Here is a 20,437-nt window from a genome sequence, read left to right as displayed (position 1 = left end):
AAAAGTAAGAATATATCTTACTTTTTCTAAACTGTGAGTTTTGTTTCCTTTTCTTGTCTTTTGACACCGTGTAGAACTTCCAAAATTATGCTAGAAACTGTGTTTCTCTTTTTCTGTTCATAGTTTATGTATTGATTGTCACATAATGAGAAACATAAAGCTGACTATATAATTTTTCTTCTTTCATACAGTGATATTCAGTTACATGTGTAATTTATCTTTCAGACACTAAGAAAATACCTGACATAAACAAATTAAACTAGGAAAGGTTTATCCTGGCTTACAGTTTCAGTGGCATCAGTCCATGGTCAGCCGGACTGTGGAGAGGCAGAAACACCATGGCAAGTGGGCATGGCTGAAGAAAGCTGGGCCGTTCTTGGAGGCAAGGAATCAAAGAGAGGGAAGGAGCCCAAGCCACATTTCCATGATGTTTGTCCTTCAACTCTCCCCTTCTCTCTCTCTCTCTTTTTTTTTTCCTCTCCCAGTGATGACATCAAATTCTAACTCAGTGGACTAATTCACTGATGGAGTTAAAGCCTTCAAAATGTTGTCACACCACTGGGCCCCACTTTTTCATTGCTGTACTAGTGATCAAGCCCTCAATTTATGAGTATTCTGGGGACACTGCATATTTAAAGTATAACAATGATAGAATTCCTGTCAACTGAATAAATGCGTTAGCATTTTAGGCTGAAACCCACTCATTAAGGCAAAACTGTTCTTTTAATACGTTACTGAATTCAGTTACTTTGTGCTGGCAGATTACTTTTAAGGTAACTTTTTTCTTGTCATTTAAAAATTTTTATTTTAAAGAGGAAAAAATAACAAAGTTTAAAGAGAATAGGAGGTTAACAGTAGTTAGTTGTTTCTTGAGACAGGATCTCATTGTGTAGCCTAAGCTGGCCTCAGACTCACAGCAATCCTTTTGCCTCAGCCTTCTGAGTGCTGGGATTATAGGCAGCTACCACACTTGATGCTCTGAAATGCAACTACCCATTTTTTCTTCTCCCAATTCTCTGTTGTCCATCTTTATGGTTTGTTTTTCTTTTAACTGGCAAGTAATACTTTGTGTTAACTAGACAGTAGTTCTGTGTATAGAGTATGTGCTTAGCCTTGGTTCTATCACCACACCAAAGAAACAAAACAATAATAAAATTATATTTATGTGTGTGGGTGTATATATATATGTGTACATATATGTGTGTGTGTGTGTGTCAAATTAATTAGCATTATCTCATATCTTTACTTTTTGTGGTGAAAACACTTAAAGTCTAGTCAGCAGTTACCATCTAATATCAGAGGTCATTTGACCTTATTCTTCCTGCCTAACTGAAATTTCATGTGCAGTGAACCCTGTCTCCCAGCCCACTTGCCTCTTCAAGGTTAGGATTGCTCTTCTACTACTCTCTGTCAAAAGTCTTGTCACACAAGGACAGGCTTTGAGCAGAAGCCCCAGTCTGATGCACCAGTCCATTGGATCCTCTTTTCTGTGGTGTGATCTTGCTTTCTCCCAGTGATTATGATTGTATTTCATGGCATGTTTATGATATCTCTGTAAGTTGATGAAAACAAAGAAAAAGGAGGGAAAGCAGTGAGCTAAGGACAGTGAGCCATCCATGAGGGCTGTGTTCCTGGATACCCAGGCTCTGTGCTCAATGGCTTCCGTCCTCAGCCCATTGCACTGTTCTGTGCTCAGTGGTCAGGCAGTGTGTTCTGCTCATGTAAATACAGAGCTGGCACAATGACTGGAATGGTCTTCTCTGTCTGCTGCCCCAGCAGGGCCACACACTTGGGTGCTGGTAGGTCTGCACAAGTTGGTGTTCTAGGAGGACTGAGAGCTATCACAGCCCCATTTTCCTGTGTCTGTGTTCAGTGGAGGGTTAGGAAGGTGGGCCTGGAAGGGCATTTCCCTGCTATGTGAGCCCAGAGCAATTACTCTGTCTCCCTCAGACAGCAGTTTGGGCAGTGTCCAGGAGATTAATGCCAGGCTCCAATCTCACATTTCATATGTGGGGCTTGTTTTGCTTCTGCTCCTTGGATTTACACATGGCTACATTTCACTACTGAGGCCTATCTTTATGCTTAGCTTGCTGGGCTGGGCTGGGCTGGCTGGGCTGGGCTGGGCTGATGGGCAGCATGGCAGAGTGGGCTCCCCCTGGAGGCTCAACGTCAGAGCACTTCTCACCTGGTGTCTCCTTGCCAAGCCTATGGCCTGCAAGTGTGTGCATGCATACCGTGCTGCATCAGGAAATCATGTTATTTTTGTGAACAATTGAATATTAATTCCTGCCCTATACAAAATCACCTTTCTCAGCACATGTTGGAGCCCTCATATTTTCTGACTTAACACCAGGCAAGTCAAAGACTTGCACGATTCATTCTATTAACAAGCCTGAAATCTCCATTTCCAAGTCTACCTGTTCTCCCTGTCTGCAGACTCATGTGGCGAATCACAGAAGGTGTGGCACCATCAGTGAGACCCAGTAACAGGAACTAGATGTCTTCTATGTTCTACTCCTCCTAGTACTGTTTTGAAGGAGTTGCCCTAAATCTAGTTCAAATTTTACCCTAATTACTGGAAAATAACACTAGGAAAAAAGTCAGTGAAACTGCCAACCAAGAAACCAGTAATTAAAAGTGACTTCAGGACATACTACACTAAGGGCCAGGGAGAAAGCTCAGTAGAATAAGCACCTGTCTGGCAAATGCAGGGTCCTGAGTTCAATCCCCGGTACCTCACAAAAAGAAAAAGGATATACTGTACTTCCTTGTTGTTAGAAAGTGAACTCATTTGAGCAAAAGGCTGATTTAGCATTCGATTCACGTTAAAGGTGAGGGGAGTTCCAATGGGGGTCACACTGTGCTTGCCTATTTTAAACTCCATTTAAGGACACCAAAGAAATAATGGCTTGTGAGCCTGACAAAAGTGCCTCCCGCTCACACTGACACCAGCTCTCCTTAATTAGGTTATTGATGGCTGCAGGTTTTTTTCTTTGAAAAAGGACCTTTCTCCAGGGACTTGAGAAGACAGAAGGGGGGGGGGCAGAGCACAAAAGAGAGACTCACAAAGGGATCCTTTGTCTGTTGCAGGTGACCAGCCTTTGTGACAGCTTGATGGGAAGTTTAAGTCCATTTGGGTAAACTGAGCATGACCCATATGTCCCTGGGGACGATCTCTGGGATGACACAAGACAAGTGTTCACACTCGTGGGATTGGCTCTAGACTTGATGGAGAATAAGCTACTGAACTATAGGCCTGTGGGACCCCTCATAGGCTGTCCTGAGAGCCCCATTTCTCCACTCTGCCCAGCAAGTGGCAGTGCTGATTGCTGACTCTGTCTCCTTTAGGGCCCCAAAGGCCACTGTGCAGTGCAGGTGGACTTGTAGGGTGGATTTCACTGGTTGAAGCCGAGCTGGCAGGCTCTGTAGAGAGATATTTTATTAGCTCAGCTTCAGCAAGGAACTTGGAGGATCAGGTCCCTTTCATATTGGTTCAGGCTATCCCCATGGAACAAGGAAATGTAGACTGCAGGACAAGAGAGCAGCCTGCTGTCCGATCCCCTCTCAGACCACTGCTGTGTGTTCCACCTGCTCTTTGCTCACCTTGGAAGCCAGGTCACATCTCCACATGTCATACATGGGCATCTCAACTTGCAGGTTTGTGAGGGTCAGAGTTTCTGAAATTTTCCTGTGGCCTTTGAAAGTGGCAGACGATACGTTGTGTACTGCTGTTCTCTTTTTCAAAGATTTCTCTCCTTTGATGATGTAATCATAGCACACACAGTTTGGATTACTGTCACCTTCATACAAGCCTTGTTTGTGAGCATGGGAGGTTTGCAGAGATGTACCATGATGTCTCTAGTGTACACTCAAGGGTGAGAAGAACTATTTCGTGTTCCATGTCATGTGCATGTTATGTGCACGTATGTAACATCTGTGTATCCATGTGCACATGGCAGGCACCTTGGCACTCATCCTCACTTGCAAGGAGTCCTTCTGGGCCTTAAAGGTCCATTTTTTTTTTCACCAATAGACTCTTTGGAGCAGTTTTAGGATTGTGCAAAACCTGAACAGAAAGTTTCAGGGTTCCCTGTACTTTCCTCTTACTGTCCCATTAAATTATAATGGATGAGCCAATACTGAGGATTATTGTGAGCTAAATTCCATGAGCTACATTTGGGTTCACTCTTTGGTGTACTTGTGGGTTTTGACCAATGTACACTGAACATATCCACCACTCTGATGTCATTCATAGTTTCCCCAGCCTAAAACTCCTCTATACTCTGTCCATTTATCCTTCCCCTGTGTCACTGGCAATGCTGTTTCTGTGATTTGCCTTTTCCATGATGTTACACAGTTGGGATTGTAGAGTGCGTATCCTTCCAGATGGTAATGTAGATTCCCCCTGGTCTTTTTGTGGCTTGACACCTCATTTCTTGTCAGTGCTGAACAGAGTCCATTGTCTGGATGTATCGCATTGTATTTACTCATTTGCCTACTGAAACACATCTTGGTTCCCTCCAGGTTTGGGCATTGAAGACAAAGCTGCTGTCAACCTCTGTGCAGGGTTCTGTGTAGACTTGAGTTGTCAGCACATTTGGATAAATATCAAGTAACAAAACGGTTGCATTGTAAAATGCTGGATGTAAAAATCATCCGGAAGGTATGGCATTTCCAAGCACACTTACAGATTTTGTTTTGTTTTGTTTTTTTACCAGGGATGACTACCAGGAAGATGGCTTCTGCCAGCCTTACCGGGGGATTGCCTGTGCGCGCTTCATTGGGAACCGGACCATTTATGTGGACTCTCTCCAGATGCAGGGGGAGATTGAGAACCGAATCACAGGTAGGAACCACAGTTCTTTTTTGTAACATCACAAGCACATATTCAGGCTTCTTTCTGCACAGACAGTCCCCACTTTTGTGGTTCATCAGTGCCACAGACAGCAAATTTCTCATCTATCTTGCTTGTAGCAGGCAATTAGAGAACTTTGCCAAAAGCCGTTGCCATTGCTAATGTGATCTGCCCTAAAATATTTCTACTTTATATTTTTCAATGAGTGTGGTAATCTATTTTGTGTTATTATAACAAAATACCTGGGACTAGGTGCCTTATCAAGAACAGAAGTTTATAAAGCCAGTTTTAGAAACTGAAACTCCAAGGAGCACGGCACCTGTTCTGGTAAAGCCTCCTGACTCTGCCATATCACATGGTGGAAAAAAAGAGGGACATGTATGAAAAAGAGAGGTTGCTTGGCAGGACAAGAGGCTGGAGGAGCTAAAGAAGGCCCCAGATTATCCTCTATAACATCCTTCTTGAAAGAGATAACCAGGTCTCATGAGAATGACCTAACAACCTCCCTCTAGGCTGCACCTGCTAACAACACCACACTCAGCTGGGCCCCAGCTTAGGAATGCCCCAAAGGCAGTGCCCTCCCAACCATGAGAATTACCAAGTGTGGGCTTCTAAAAACACAGAAGTGGCCAAACTGTGGATCCAAAGCCCCATCCTCACTCATGGTCCCATTGCATCCCTTGGCTCCTGTCCTGGGATGGCCACCATCGCCCTGCCTGACTTCTTTGTCCTGCATTTCCTGCCTTTTGGACTCTCTCAGAGCCATATTTGGTCCAGAAGAACTCAGACTTAACTGCCATCGTTAACATCAGGGTCGCTGTGGCAAATGCAGATTGTCAGCCCTCGGTTTCCAGGGAGCAGACCTGGAGCTTTGGATACTTGGCTTGGGATCTGAGCAACATGGCAAGTCACTTTGAAAATGGAGTGCTCATGCTCAGCTACTTCAGGCATTAACTGCTTGCACTGGCTCCGCAAACCAATTTGTACACATTCGTAGGATTTTCCTTGGTGGAAATGCCCTGGAAAGTGAAAAGTTGAACCAGACCAGAGTGCTACAGAATCCTCATCCTCTTCCTCCTGTCCCTGTCCTCTCCACAAATACACACACATCTTTCTTCCCAGACACCATAAGGAAGCAGAAATCCATGTGAAGATGGCAGTGTCCCAGGGCCTTAGTTTAGATGGGTTCTCCTGTGGTGGCTCTCGGCCCCAGCGATGTGTAGCATCAATGGTAAACTTCATGCCAAGGTTCCCTGAGCAAGGCTCCCTGAGGAAGGTTCCCTGAGGAAGGTTCCCTGAGGAAGGGTATGGACATAGATAACTGTCCATGCCCTGGTAAAGCTGGAGTGAGGGTCCTTCGTCTCATTGCCGTGACCCTCTAAGCTTGGCTCACCTTTGCACTGGGTCAAATTTTTTTTGCCATGAGCAAAATTTCTCAAATCTTTGGTACTCCAATATTCCAGTAAAAAGCACAAATATATTCCTTGTGTCATTACTTAATATAGGATGAGCCTTGAATACCCCTAGGCTGAAAAATTTGAAATAGAAATGCTCCAAAATCTGAAACCTGATACTATAAGAGGAATCTTATGATTTGGTACAAACAACTTTGTTTCAAGCACAAAATTGAAAAGAGTTTATAAAAGTACTTCAGGCTGCATGTATGAGGTGTATAAAACATAAATGAATTTGTGTTTGGATATGATCCCCTTACTGACACATCTCATTATAGATGTGCTGATATTTCAGAATCTGAAAACAGCCCCAACACAGAACGCTTCTGATCCCAGGCAATTCGAATAAGGGGATTCCACCTACACACCCAGACTTGTGTTTCCAGAACCAAAATGGGTCAAGAGAATAGTGTGCACTCCTAAAAGCATCACACCTGAATTTTCTCTTCAGTTCTCTTTCACTGAAGAAAAAGATATGGCTCTTACCAGAAACCACGCACTACAGCATATTTGAGTGTGTTCTCAGCAGCCATTAAAATGCTTGTCACACACTGCAGGATGGACTGGATGTCCTGCTAGCTGGCCAGCACTGATTCCCATGAGGTCCACCCTCACTTATTCCTCAGCAGTGTTTCAAGGATCAAACAACTGAGATGTCCAAGTAGGCTGATTTTATAGCAGTTCTGAAAGAAAATGTTAGAATGGGGGTTCTATAATCTGGGGCTTATCTATTATTTATTATTTTTTTATTATCATGTTGTACAGCGACTAGCACCCAGGAACTTGGTCATGCTAGACAAGTACCTGGCTGAGTAACTCAGTGTTGTAGTTTGGGTTTTTGTGAGGGGGACAACATAATACAAAACACACATATTTCCCTTTTCCTTTTATTTTTTAAATTTATTTTAAAGAGAGTATAATAATAGATAAGGCATTAAAGATGGTATATATTTAAAAGAACAAGAAGAAATGGTGGTATTCAACCACCATTCTATTGCACATTGCTGTCCTCAGTTGGATTGTCTCCCTAGTAAGAACCTGAAAGAATGAATAAAATCTGAAAGGTATAATAGATATAATAAAACAAAAAGAAACTTAAGGAATAAACAATGGAGATGAGGGAAAGGAGAAAAGATAGGGGAAAAAGAGAAAGGGGAAAAGCATCTAAGTAAATATACAGAATAACTGAGAGGATTGTACTACTGATTTCTATTAGTTTTGTGAAAGTAGCTGTTAATGTTTAAAATTTTTACTTTGACTAACTCCATGCAAATATCTGTAATCAGGACATATTTTATCAGATTGTTTTATAATGAATCACCCAAAGAGTGCAGAAAGTCTGTCTACACACTAAAAACCAAAGAATCCAGCTGAGGGCCTGAATCCCACAATAATGTCCTGCGTAAATCCAGCTGAAGAGCTAGAGCCCATAAAATGCCTCCCCTGTGTCCAGCTGGAGGCTTAGAGCCCACAGCTGGAGGCTTAGAGCCCACCCGCTTCCCGGATCTGCACTGGGAAGGCCCAAAGTTCAGTGGTATAAACTAGAAAGTCTGCGCCAGCAGGATGAAGGATCTGTGCTAGCCGGCGGAGGGACCTGAACTGGAGCCAGGAAGCAATGGTCAAAGAATGAGCCAGAGCTCTGCTGGAAAGTACCACAGCCATCCTCAGCAACAGTGAGGTCACAAGCTCCTCCAGTGTTCATCAAAGCTGAGTTCCCATCAGGAAAGCCAACATGACAAGCTTCACCAAGAGACTGAACAGTGTACTACTCTGGAGCCGGGAAGAGATGGTCAAGATGAGAATCAGAGCTCCGCCAAAGTGAACCATAGTCATTTTCAGCAGCAACAAGATCCCAACCTCTTCCTCTGACAAGAACAACTGAGTTCACCAGGAAAGCCAGCATGACAAAGTCCTCCAGCAAAACAGCCCAAGAGAACCAGCAGCTTCCAGCAGCCTCCCAACAGTGTCTCCAAGCAGCTTCCATAACACCCTCTCTTCTTGTCCTATTTTAAATTGCTGGCAGCAATCTTCAGATGGGCTTCCTATACCCAGCACCACACTGGTTCAGTTCAGCTGGGTATAACAAGTTGTCATCAGCTGTCAATTATTCAGCCAGGAAACACCCTCCCACCAAATAAATATGAAGTTGTTCCGTATTGACTTGAGTTCTGGTCTACACATAAGAGTAAAGACTGATTTGGTGGGGTAGTGTCCTGTTTACAGAATGTTGCACGATATTCAGGTTATGGATGAAGACAGAGGACGTGGATGGTAGAACATAGGTGATTAAAATGATCTTTTCAGGAGTGGTACATCTGGAGGAAGAAGAGTAATTCTATGATCAGCTGTGGCATCTTCTCAGTTGATTACCTCATGAGATGCATCAGTTAATGCTTAAGAAACAGATTTAAAGCAAGACATACAAATATAGAAGAATTTATAGATTGACCTACAGTGGACATCCAGAGTCAGGGGTATAAGAGTGTAAAAGAGCTGCATGCTGAGGATCAGAAGGATGCAAGTGAAGGCCTAGGGCTCAGTGCAGTGACCCCTGTGAGTCCATGTCAGTAGGCCAAAGAGGCTGCACTGGAAGCCAGGAGAGGACAGCCAAGATGAAGGCAAAGCCTGAGTTCCTCCAAAGAAACAGAAGTGAGTCTTCCTTCTTCATTTCCCTTTTACACCCCTCTGGGGACAACTCTCCCTAGAATGGGTCTTCCATTCCCAGAAGTATGCCAATCCAATTTAGATGAGCTTTTCTGACTCAAGTTGACACAGTCAGTCATCTCAGCCAGGTTTGAAGTTAAGGCCGACATTTCTGATAGCCCTCCCTTAATTTCCAGAGGTTCAAAACTCAATTCATCTACCAAGTCTCAAATACCCTGTGCCTGGTTTCTTACCCTCAATGTCAGAACTTGATGGAAAAAAGCCTGAGGACTTGAAAGTGGATGTGAACAGAGCACTTGGGGGCAGTGCTGGGTAGGGCAGGGCCCACAGCCCTCAGGCTGTGAATGCGCCTGGCCAGCTGGCTCCTAGACCTCTGTCCCAGTCCATTCCAATAGACTCTGAGAACTTTGATTCTCCAGCATACGATCTCAACAAATCATTTTCCAGATAAAGGAACAGTCCCAGAAAGGACTGAGTGACCAGCTCTCGCTATGACTGTGGGTCAGGGGTCTCCACAGGGTTACTTACTGGCTGTACCTAGCTCAGCTCAGTCAAGTTATGGGTCGAGCTGGGGATCCCCTGGGGGCCTCTCTTTAGCAGGTCCTACACAAGTAGAAGCAGGATGGCGGTAATGGCCCACCAGTGCCTTCTTTGGCTAGCATCCCTCCTCACTGATGTGTGTATCCAGCCCATGCTGCAGGGCCCCTGTCCCCTGCAGTGTCTCCTAGCATGCTCCATCCTTTGACACTTGGGCTCAAATGCCTTCTGCTGCTGGTGATTCCTTGCTTCCCTCTGTCATACAATTCACCAGTAGTAATACTGCCCTCCCTGCTTCCTCACACTGCCCCCCAGCCACATCTTAGAGCAGTGTCCCTTTCCCTGAACACCTTTCTTGTGCCCCGTGGGCTTCTGGCAGGCCTGGGAACTAGATACAGGGCCTCTCTGGCCCTGCACCATCTGCTGGTCCCAGGCTCTGCATTCCTGTACCCACAGAGCCCCACTCCTAATGGATCCCTGGGTGGTGACTCTAGGTGTGAAAGGCAAGGTGAGGCTTCTCGCAGGGGAGGTAGGGCCACCTGAGGCAGGGGGTCGAAGGCCTACCTTTCCTTCCATCCTATTCTTCTTAGGAAGTTCATATGGGTACCCCTGGGGCCAGAGGCAGCTGCTGATCAGAGCTGGTGATGCGTGTCCTGGACCTGCCCTGGGAGACCATCAGGGCTCTGTGTGAGGAACGGGGCACCCTGCAGGGTGTTCATGGCTGAATGGAGGGAATTAGAAGTATGGGGCAGTGTTCAGGGCTGAGGGGTAGGGGAAGGCATGAGGGCTGGCAGTGCTAGGTTGGCGTATGGTGGCTTTAGGGCCTCTGGGTGGGGAGTATGGTTAGTGTTGAGCTTGTGCAGGCCTGAGTGGGAGGAATCCGGGTGGGAGGGTCTGAGTGGGAGGAGTCCCGCTGGGAGGGGTCTGCAGCACCGTTTCTGTTTCTGAATGGATGTTGTCTCCAGCTTGGGTGGGCAAGGTGGTGTAGAGGCCCAAAGTAGGAAGCTGGGGAGAAGGCAGGTTTTCAGCTTGAAACACAGACCAAGAATGCGGAGGAGGGTGCTAGGAGAGGGTTGAGGTTCGGGCGTTCGGGGTTAGGGACTGGCCCTCCATTCAGGGCCATCTGGCTTTCCTCCGCAGCGGCTTTCACCATGATTGGCACCTCGACGCACCTGTCAGACCAGTGCTCCCAGTTCGCCATCCCGTCTTTCTGCCACTTCGTGTTCCCGCTGTGTGACTCCCGTTCCAGGGCGCCGAAGCCGCGTGAGCTGTGCCGCGATGAGTGTGAGGTGCTGGAGAGCGACCTGTGCCGCCAGGAGTACAGCATTGCTCGCTCCAACCCGCTCATCCTCATGCGGCTGCAGCTGCCCAAGTGCGAGGCACTGCCTATGCCCGAGAGCCCAGACGCTGCCAACTGCATGCGCATTGGCATCCCGGTGGAGAGGCTAGGCCGCTGTGAGTGCTGCGGGTCTGGACCAGGGAGAGGGGGTGCGCGCTCCGGGGACAGAGAAGCAGGTTTGGGAGCCTTTGAGTCCCTTTCCTTCCGTGGACCTGGGGTTCAGCATCTCTAGCATAGCAGTTATCTGAGTTCCTGCTGCAGAAGGCTGCTGGATGAGAGAAGGGGACTGGACAGCACCAAGCTTGCCTGATGGTCTCGAGTTCCTATGCCTTTGGGGAAATGCAGACTCCCTGCCCGGCCAGACCTCGGGGCGCTAACGTTGGGAGGCCAAAAGATCTTAGCCTTGTAGTTTGAGTCAGACACCATGCAAGTGAAGAATCAGGACCTACAGCTGCCCACACCAGCAGAGATCTAGGAGGCTCCCACTTCTAGGCACTGGGCACCCCAGAGAGGGGCCTCAGAGGCCAGCTGGGCACTTTGTTCTGAGCAGAGATGCTGGCATGGCCATTTTGGGGTCTCCGAAGGGCAGGAGATGTGCTCACTGCCCTGCCCCAGATACATGAGCTGAGGCCAGTTAGGGTAGAAGTCACGTGACAGCACTGCTGACATCTTTGAGAAAAACTGTTCCCTCTGAGTCACCCCCTTGAGGACTGAGACCCAGACTGATGCCATATTCTTTCTAGGCTCTGGCTATATTTTGCTTTGGCAGCTGTACTGGGGCTTCCTACTTGGGCAGGCCTCCTTATCAGGGCAGCCTGGCCTAAACTCTGGCTACAGGGCTGACACTGTGACCTTGAGAAAGGGGCTTAAGCTCCCATTTTCTCATAGTCCATGGGACTAACAGGACTGACATTGTGGAATTGGAATGAAGATTAAGCAAGTTAATAATTAGACAAGGTTTGGAACCACTCACAGGGTAAACACTTCAATTGTCCAACAAATTCACATCCTCTGTCCTGGAATCCCTGGTGGCCATGGCAGTCGGGTGATGGCTGAGCTGGGCTCCCCACTGGGGGGTGGAGGTGGCCTCCAAGCTCACCAGGTCTAGCTGGGATGGCCTTTGCTGCTTCTGCAGTTCAACATTGTTTCCAGAGCCAGTGAGTTACAAGGGTGGCGGTGCCAGCATCCTGTCCCAGCTCAGGCAGTGGAGTACAGTGTCTCCCGGGTGCCATGTGTGCTCCAAGAAAGACCAAGCATGACTGGACAGGTTCCTTCCACTACTGAACCCTCAGCTGCACTTGTAAGCTTGGGACTAAGTTGTTACCTTTAGTGCTGCTTTTCTTGGACATTATGCAGAGCCCTTTCTTTGGAAGCTCAGGCTTGGGTGCATGTGGGCAAAGTTTTTTTGTGATTCTTCTCTGGAATAGCCTAGGGAGGTGAGCCCTTAATCCTGCGTGGGCCCCATCCCCTGGGTTTGGGCCTCCTAACATGCCTGCTTCTCCAGACCACCAGTGCTACAATGGCTCCGGCTCAGACTACAGAGGCACAGCCAGCACCACCAGGTCGGGGCACCAGTGCCAGCCATGGGCCATGCAGCATCCCCACGGCCACCAGCTCTCCAGCGTGGACTTCCCCGAGCTTGGAGGTGGCCATGCGTACTGTCGGAACCCTGGAGGCCAGATGGAAGGTCCCTGGTGCTTTACTCAGAATAAAAACGTACGCATGGAACTGTGTGACGTACCCTCCTGTAGTATGTATTCTTTTTTTTTTTTTTTTTTTCATGTTCACTGTTGAGTTGGTTTTTAATAAGAGCATCCTGTCTGGGCCCAGGATGCTGGGAACTCTAGGTTACCTTTATGATTGCTTGTTTTAGATAAAATGATTGTTGTTTACGAAAGTAATAGCAGATCATTATAAATGTCTTAAAATACAGAAACATCTAAAGATTGTCGTGCAAGTTCACCATCCAGCGATGACCACTGCTTGCACCCTTTTCATTTGTAGGCTCTGGGATGTCTACTGCACAGTGCCTCCCAATATTCCTAGATCTCTCCCCTCGTCCCCCGGCTTCTCAGCTTTTATCTACACAGTTGGCAGAATGAGGAAAAAACACTTCAATTGTCCAACAAATGCACATCCTCTGTCCTGGGATGTTGTATCTGTCTCTTATGTTGTTAATAGGAAAAGAGTATAAGGGTTGAAAACTTAAGCACTTTTTGCCACTGGGTTCAGTCACATCCACATCAACTGCTCCTGTTGGTGGGTGGTGCAGATTCAGCTGGGACTAAGACGCCAGTGGTAGGAGACTTTGATAGTGGAGTGAATCCAGCCCCCCTTGACTTTGGACACCTCCACCTGGCAGAGGGGCAGCCATGTGTGCCCAGCCCTGCTGACAGCCAGCACACATGAGTATTTATTAATCCTCTTGAAGTGTAATTTGGCAGCTCCAAATTTGGCATTGCCTTTACACACACACACACCCCTTTAAGAATGTTGGGTGTTAAATTGTCATCTAGCTCCTCTAGAGCATAGCAGCCCTGTAAAAGCATTTCCTAGCCAACACTTGGGAAGCTGAAGCAGGAAGACCATCCTAGTTTAAGGCCAGCCTGGGCTACATAGCAAGACCCTGTCTAAAGCCAGGAAGGAGATCTATGTTGCCCTGTTAGGGAAAAAAAGTAGGTTGCAGAGCAAGAACTACGTTGATATCACTTTTTTATTCTATCACTTTGCTTTGAATGAAAAAAGTGTATGGGCTGGGAAGATAGCTCAATAGAATAAGCACTTGCCTGGCAAGCACAAGGTCCTGAGTTCAATCTCTAGTACTGGAAAAAAAGAAAAAAGTTGATTGAGAAAAAGTATGTTTGTGGGACTGCAGAGACATTTGTTTTTCATGGTAAAATTTTGGAAAGATGCATACTAAACTTTTAACAGTGATTTCCCCAGCCCCACAGAAGAGTTAACATATAATTAATGAGCATCTGATAGTTTTGTAATTAAAAATAAATCAAAGCAGAAAAATATATGTGTTTGTAGAGCTGTCAATTCCTGTAATTTTATGTTGCAGAAATACTTGTGCATACAAGGCAGAAATGCAAGGACATTTCTTACAAAAACTCTTATGAGAGCTGAAAACAGCCAAAACAGACTGCTAATTGTTAGGAGGTTGGCTGGGCTAGAACGCCCATCGCAGGGAACAGTAGTAAACACATATACAGAGCTGTCCATTTGCCTGAAAAGTGTCTAAAATATTTCATTCTGCCCCCAAATTAGTAAATGAAAATATATAACACAATTCTTTTTAAAATGAGGTCTTATTTAAAATTCTATTATAAAACATGTGAAACTATTGTTTCTATATTTCAAGATACTTAAATATTAGTTATTAAAAACTGAGTAATCTCGTCACAGTGTGATAGCCTTAGATGAACAGGGCTATTAGGAATGTTCACGGTTTAGACCCCACACTTCTGTAATACTAAGTATTTTCCAAATAAGCATGTGTTGATAATTTTTAAAAATAATAATAAAGCTAAGGCCCCTCTAACTGTGTGGACAGTGCTCAAATTCTGGCCTTGGCATGGGGAACTTGGAAGCTCCCTGCACCCCTAAAAAACAAGGAATGATCCAGAGTGTGGTCTCGACCTCCCTAAGGCTTCTGGAGCACCTACTTCCTGGGCCCTTGGTTGCTGAGTGGAACAGAAGGAAGTTTTGTCTGTGGTTTTATTTCATCTTATTTTAGAAGGCAGGTCTGGCACTAGAATACACATTCTTTGCTCTTTCAGAGACCACATTGGCCAAAGACGATTTGTTTGCTTCCAGATGGAGCTTAGTCACACAGTCATCTGAGTCTGGTATAATTATTTACAGGGTTAAGGGGAAAACAGAAGACCTGGAGTTCACCAGGGAAATGGAGAAGTGGTCCTCCAGAGAACCAGCTCCCACCGTGTACAGGAGAGGGGCCAGCCTGGAGGCACCCCACTTGCTCTTAAACACAGTGTGGGGCACTGAGGGCCAGCAGAGGGGGGGCATCAGGAGGGAGGGGGCTGAGCAGCCCTGAGCAGCCAGTCATCTTACCTGTGCTACCTAATGCCCTGGACCCAGCCTCTACCTCAGTGGGTCAGCCTGGCCCCTGCTGTACTCTTCTGTACCCTCCAGTAAATCCTGTAGAGGGAGACAAAGCATTGCTTTGCACTGCAGAAAAAAGAAAAGAAAAAAAAAAAAAATAATGAAAGGTAGCCAGAAAGAAGGCATAGACTCAGCATGCATGGTTTTTCAAGAACTTTACCCCTGCAGTACATAGGTATGGGGCAAACTCAGGCCCCCCATGCCCCTTTAAATCAAGTGCATATTTTTAATTAGCCTTAAAATTTTATCTTTGGGGGGGCAGGGGGTGATGGCTCAGTGGAATAAGTGCTTCCCTGGTAAGTGCAAGGGTCTGAGTTCAATCCCCAGTTCCAAAAAAAAAAAAAAAAGTTATCATTATACAAAAATGGGGGGGGGGACAATCAAATGTTGAAAGAGTGAAAGATAACTTCCAGTCCCAGTATACCAAGATTATCCCACCAAGGACTAGGATGTTCCAGAATCTCTGCCAGTGAGGGGATCCTCAGGACCCTGGACTGGAGTTGAGCACCGAGTCGGTGTACCCAGGATCCAGAAAGCACGGTAGATGTGGTTCCTGTTGATGTTAAGACCACTGGGGCCCATGCACACTACCAGATGCACACTGTAGTCTTTGTCCACAGTGGGTGGTTTGGGTTGTGTCCCACAGATCTATGGAAACATGTGTTTTTCAGTGCCTTCCCTTTTTCTTTGGTCAGATATGCTGTTATGCCTGTCTGTGCCTGATTATCCACTCACTCTAGAGTATTTTGGAGGCAGGAGGAAGATGGGCAGGTGGTGGAGAATTGAGAGTCAAGAAGAAAACATTTTCCCAAAACTCACAGGAGCCATGTTGTCATTTGCAGGTCCCCGAGACAGCAGCAAGATGGGAATTCTGTACATCCTGGTCCCAAGCATTGCAATTCCCTTGGTCATCGCCTGCCTGTTCTTCTTGGTCTGTATGTGCCGGAATAAGCAGAAGGCCTCTGTGTCCACGCCTCAGCGGCGGCAGCTGATAGCCTCACCCAGCCAGGACATGGAGCTGCCACTCATCAGCCAGCACAAACAGGTCTCCTTATGTGCACCCCTCAGCCAGCTCCTCAGGCTGAAGCCTGGGGAGTGGTTACCTGTGGCATCAGGTTTCTGAGTTTTCTTGACTATAACATGTCATTCTTGAAACTACCCTTCATTCTGGTGTTGCTTCCCTAAAATGTACCAGATACATGTCCTTAGAAACTGAGTGGCAGGCCTATTGAAAATTCATCATGGGTGCATCCCAGACAAAGCCAGGCTCTTGCTTGGCTTTGCAGAGTGTTTATACTTGTTAGGAGCCTCAGCTCTGCCAAGAGGTAGCACCAGAAACCGGACATCCACCAGGCCCGCAGTTGGTGGCTTTCTGTGGTATTCATAAGGCCCAGGACTTGGCTTCTGCTCAGCTCCTGGTCAGGTTGGTTTTGCTCTGGTTTGTTTCTCAAGAAAAGATGAATATAGTTTCTGAATGGAAGTAGGAGAGATGTAAAAGGCAGCTGTCCCCTTTGTAAGACTTCATGGTGGCAGGGAGGTAGGGAACCCTGCAGCAGTGGATGAGAAAGTGGACTGCAGCCTCTCCAGCATTTGTGGAGGGGAGCTCACACTCACTACTGGCTTCAAGGACACCTTTCCCATTGGGCTTCGTAGAGGTGCTTCCAGGTAGCCAGAGCCAGCTTATCCAGTAAGCTCTTTGGTCACACAGTCAGCGGGTACTTGCTGTAGGCCAGCGATGGCTTTCAAGAAGGACACAGCTCCACCTTCATTCCTTAGGCTGGCAGCCAAGGGCTCCAAGGAGAAGAGTGTAAGCCCAGGCCCTAGACTCCAGGAGTGGAGCAGGCCCAGGGCTGGGGTGGGGGAGAAGTGCTCACAGTACCTGTGTGGTTCTTTGACCAACATACATTGGGTTAAGAATCTAATCCAAAGGAAGCCATGGGGCAGGCCCATTATGGAGAATAGCTGGACTGGGCTTTAAAAATGACAAAATTGTGAAAGACAAGAAGTCAATAAGTAAAGAACAGTGTGTCACCCTGTCATGTGAGGGAACACTAGAGTCCAGAGTGACCCCATGAAAGCTAGAGCTCAGGCAAGGCTTCAGAATATGTGTCTGCAAATGTGAGCAGGTGCACACACACTCCCTCATTCACACGTGCAAACGTGCTAGTGGAAAGGGAGTCTGTGGTGCACACTCAGCCATGTTCTGGAGCTGCCTGATCAGCAGCCTGGTTGGAGCCATGGGAGGTTTAAGACAGGAAGGCGCAGTGAGCAGAGCAGGGGAGCCTGGGGCTGCTGCAGTGCCAAGCCAGCCATGGAGGCACAAGTACTGTGTTCCTCCTGGGGACCCTCCCAGCCATCTGCCCCTCCTTCCCAGCTTGCAGGTATGAAAGGGCTTGACCTGAGCTTTCCTTCTTGCAGGCCAAACTGAAGGAGATCAACTTGTCCTCAGTGCGGTTCATGGAGGAGCTGGGGGAGGACCGCTTTGGAAAAGTCTACAAAGGCCATCTGTTCGGGCCCACCCCAGGTGAGCAGACCCAGGCAGTAGCCATCAAGACACTGAAGGACAAAGCAGAGGGGCCTCTCCGGGAGGAGTTCCGCCACGAGGCCATGCTGCGGGCACGGCTGCAGCACCCCAACATCGTCTGTCTGCTGGGTGTCGTGACCAAGGACCAGCCCCTCAGCATGATCTTCAGCTACTGCTCACACGGCGACCTCCATGAGTTCCTGGTCATGCGCTCACCACACTCAGATGTGGGCAGCACTGACGACGACCGCACCGTGAAGTCTGCGTTGGAGCCGCCTGACTTCGTGCATGTCTCAGCACAGATTGCTGCGGGGATGGAGTACCTGTCCAGCCACCACATGGTCCACAAGGACCTGGCCACCCGCAATGTGCTGGTGTACGACAAGCTGACAGTGAAGATCTCAGACCTGGGCCTCTTCCGTGAGGTGTATTCTGCCGACTACTACAAGCTGATGGGGAACTCGCTGCTGCCCATCCGCTGGATGTCCCCTGAAGCAATCACATATGGCAAGTTTTCCATAGACTCAGACATCTGGTCCTACGGTGTAGTCCTGTGGGAGGTTTTCAGCTATGGCTTGCAGCCTTACTGCGGCTACTCCAATCAGGATGTGGTGGAGATGATCCGTGGCCGCCAGGTGCTGCCCTGCCCGGACGACTGCCCAGCTTGGGTCTATGCCCTCATGATTGAGTGTTGGAATGAGTTCCCCAGCCGGCGGCCCCGTTTCAAGGACATCCATAGCCGACTCCGGGCCTGGGGCAATCTGTCCAACTACAATAGCTCGGCACAGACCTCCGGGGCCAGCAATACCACGCAGACAAGCTCTCTGAGCACCAGCCCTGTGAGCAACGTGAGCAATGCCCGCTATGTGGGGCCCAAGCAGAAGGCCCAGCCCTTCCCACAGCCCCAGTTCATCCCCATGAAGGGCCAGATCAGGCCCATGGTGCCCCCACCCCAGCTCTACATCCCTGTCAATGGCTACCAGCCCGTTCCAGCCTACGGGGCCTACCTGCCTAACTTCTACCCAGTCCAGATCCCCATGCAGATGGCTCCCCAGCAGGTGGCCCCTCAGATAGTCCCCAAGCCCAGCTCACACCACAGTGGCAGTGGTTCCACCAGCACAGGCTATGTCACTACAGCTCCCTCTAACACGTCTGTGGCAGACAGGGCAGCCCTGCTGTCTGAGGGCACTGAGGACACACAGAACATCCCTGAAGACGTGGCCCAGAACCCTGTACAGGAGGCAGAGGAAGAGGAGGAAGGCTCTGTCCCAGAGACTGAGCTCCTGGGAGACAATGACACTCTGCAAGTGGATGAGACTCAAGTCCAGCTAGAGGCCTGAGGGACAGACAGTACCCAGGGCACCCGAGAGAAGTCCCCATGGGACCTATAATGACTTCAGCCATTTTTCAGCAGTCACAGATTCACAGTCACAAGAGCTCAAAGACCTAAGACTGTGGAACCCTGTTCCTGTCTTATCTGCTGTTTGTGCCTTCTCGGGCTGGAGGTCATTTCAGCCAGTGGCATCTGAGCGGGGCAAGGTCTCAGCAGCACAAGCTCCTACAAAGCAGGACATGGTGACCCTGGTGCTAGCTGCATTTATTCTGGGTGCAGATAGGTAATGAGCTGCAGCTACCTTGCAAAGAAGAAGAAAAAAAATAGGTGGTATGTCCACTCCCTATTGTATGCAGATTGAATATTTAGAAATGGGGGAACAGGCCTGCGAAAGGTAGCAGGGAGGAACCTCGGGATTGGAGATCCCAGGTGCGAAGGTGGAAGTAGCTCTTTGCTCCCCATTGCCTCCATCTCTGCAGTCTCCTTCTCCCTTCAGCAGCCAAAGACAGTGGAGCAGGACACCATACTGCCACCTGTCCCGGGGGAAGGGGCTTCTCAAATGGGACTCAGTGTTAAAGCAAAATGTGCCTTTCCAGAAACCAATATGGCTTTGTATCCTTTGAAAATGGTTTTAATTATACGACATGTGTACTTTTCCTACTTTTGTGGAATTCAAGGGAAAATGTTGCATTTAGAGTGGTCAAAAGGGAGCAATGTTGTACAGAACAGTGTTGTTATTTTTTTAAAGAACCATGTACAAACCTTAAATGTAATTTATATGTTTTGTATGCCATTTTCATGGAAGTATTTTGATCTAAATAATGACTTGGTAATTTAACTGTTTACATGATTCACTTGGGGACACAATGACATTGTACTTTCAGTTTGTTTTTGTGCCACATGCAATTGAGGTCTGTGCATTTCAGAGATTGCCGCATGACCTGCAGGCAAGCTTTCTGTACCCTGCACACACTGCCAGCCTCGTTTGTAAACTCCACACCTGGCATATCAAATAAAGAGAAGCAGAGCTTGTGGTTGGCCTCCTGTGGGCTGTGAGAGTGGCGGGTGTGAAGGAGCCTGCAGGGCGGGAGTGAGGCTGGGGCAGATGCTTGGGCACTGCTCTGCCCAGGTGCGAGAGGTTTATTCTCCACCTTAATGTGGATGTAGCAACAGTTTTGAGGGATGATGGAATTTATTTCCACTGCTTTTTAACATATTCAAACTTATGTTTGGTTAACATATATTATTTGAACGTGTCAGTAGAGCTCTGTGCGGTGCACAGGGCATGCACCTGTCACTTCCAGCCTCCATTGCCTACTGCCCCCACCTTCTCATCCATTAGCGATCACTTTTCTACATTCAGATTGCCTTTTTTCACTGCTTTTCCCTGCTGAGTTCTTTGCTCACCACCAAGATACAATGTCCAACACCTAGCTGTAAAGAAGGAGAGACTGACTTTGGCTCATAGTTTCAACAGCTTCAGGCCACAGTGGGCTCAAACACAAAATAGCATAGTGGAAGGGCCGGCTTGCCCAGAGGGCAAACTTCTTCCATCCTGGTGAGTAGGAAGCAGAGAAAAGGTGAGGGGGAGTCCAGGTCCTGTTCC

General features: G+C 47.7%; 1 protein-coding gene across 3 annotated transcripts in view; it reads left to right on the top strand.

Moving 5' to 3' along the window:
• Window positions 1-19,852, top strand: part of Ror2 (receptor tyrosine kinase like orphan receptor 2) — a 256,307-nt gene extending 236,455 nt beyond the window's left edge. Inside the window, exons 5-9 of one of the 3 annotated variants that reach the window (XR_002818732.1) lie at window positions 4,719-4,846; window positions 10,651-10,965; window positions 12,354-12,565; window positions 15,817-16,019; window positions 17,393-17,473. Coding sequence is in view for 2 of the 3 variants with exons in the window: in XM_023704216.1 (XP_023559984.1) it covers window positions 4,719-4,846; window positions 10,651-10,965; window positions 12,354-12,599; window positions 15,817-16,019; window positions 17,393-18,838 (2,338 nt within the window). In the remaining variant the exon portion in view is untranslated. Of the gene's footprint in view, window positions 1-4,718; window positions 4,847-10,650; window positions 10,966-12,353; window positions 12,600-15,816; window positions 16,108-17,392 lie in introns of those variants that run through there. The other 2 variants (XM_023704216.1, XM_023704217.1) reach the window with 2 other exon arrangements.
• The last annotated feature ends 585 nt before the right edge of the window (window positions 19,853-20,437 follow it).

The sequence above is a fragment of the Octodon degus genome, unplaced genomic scaffold (genome assembly GCF_000260255.1).
Source record: "Octodon degus isolate 3935 unplaced genomic scaffold, OctDeg1.0 scaffold00192, whole genome shotgun sequence".
NCBI lineage: Eukaryota > Metazoa > Chordata > Mammalia > Rodentia > Octodontidae > Octodon > Octodon degus.
The sequence above is the reverse complement of the archived record's forward strand: the minus strand, read 5'-3'. Positions and strand labels throughout refer to the sequence as shown.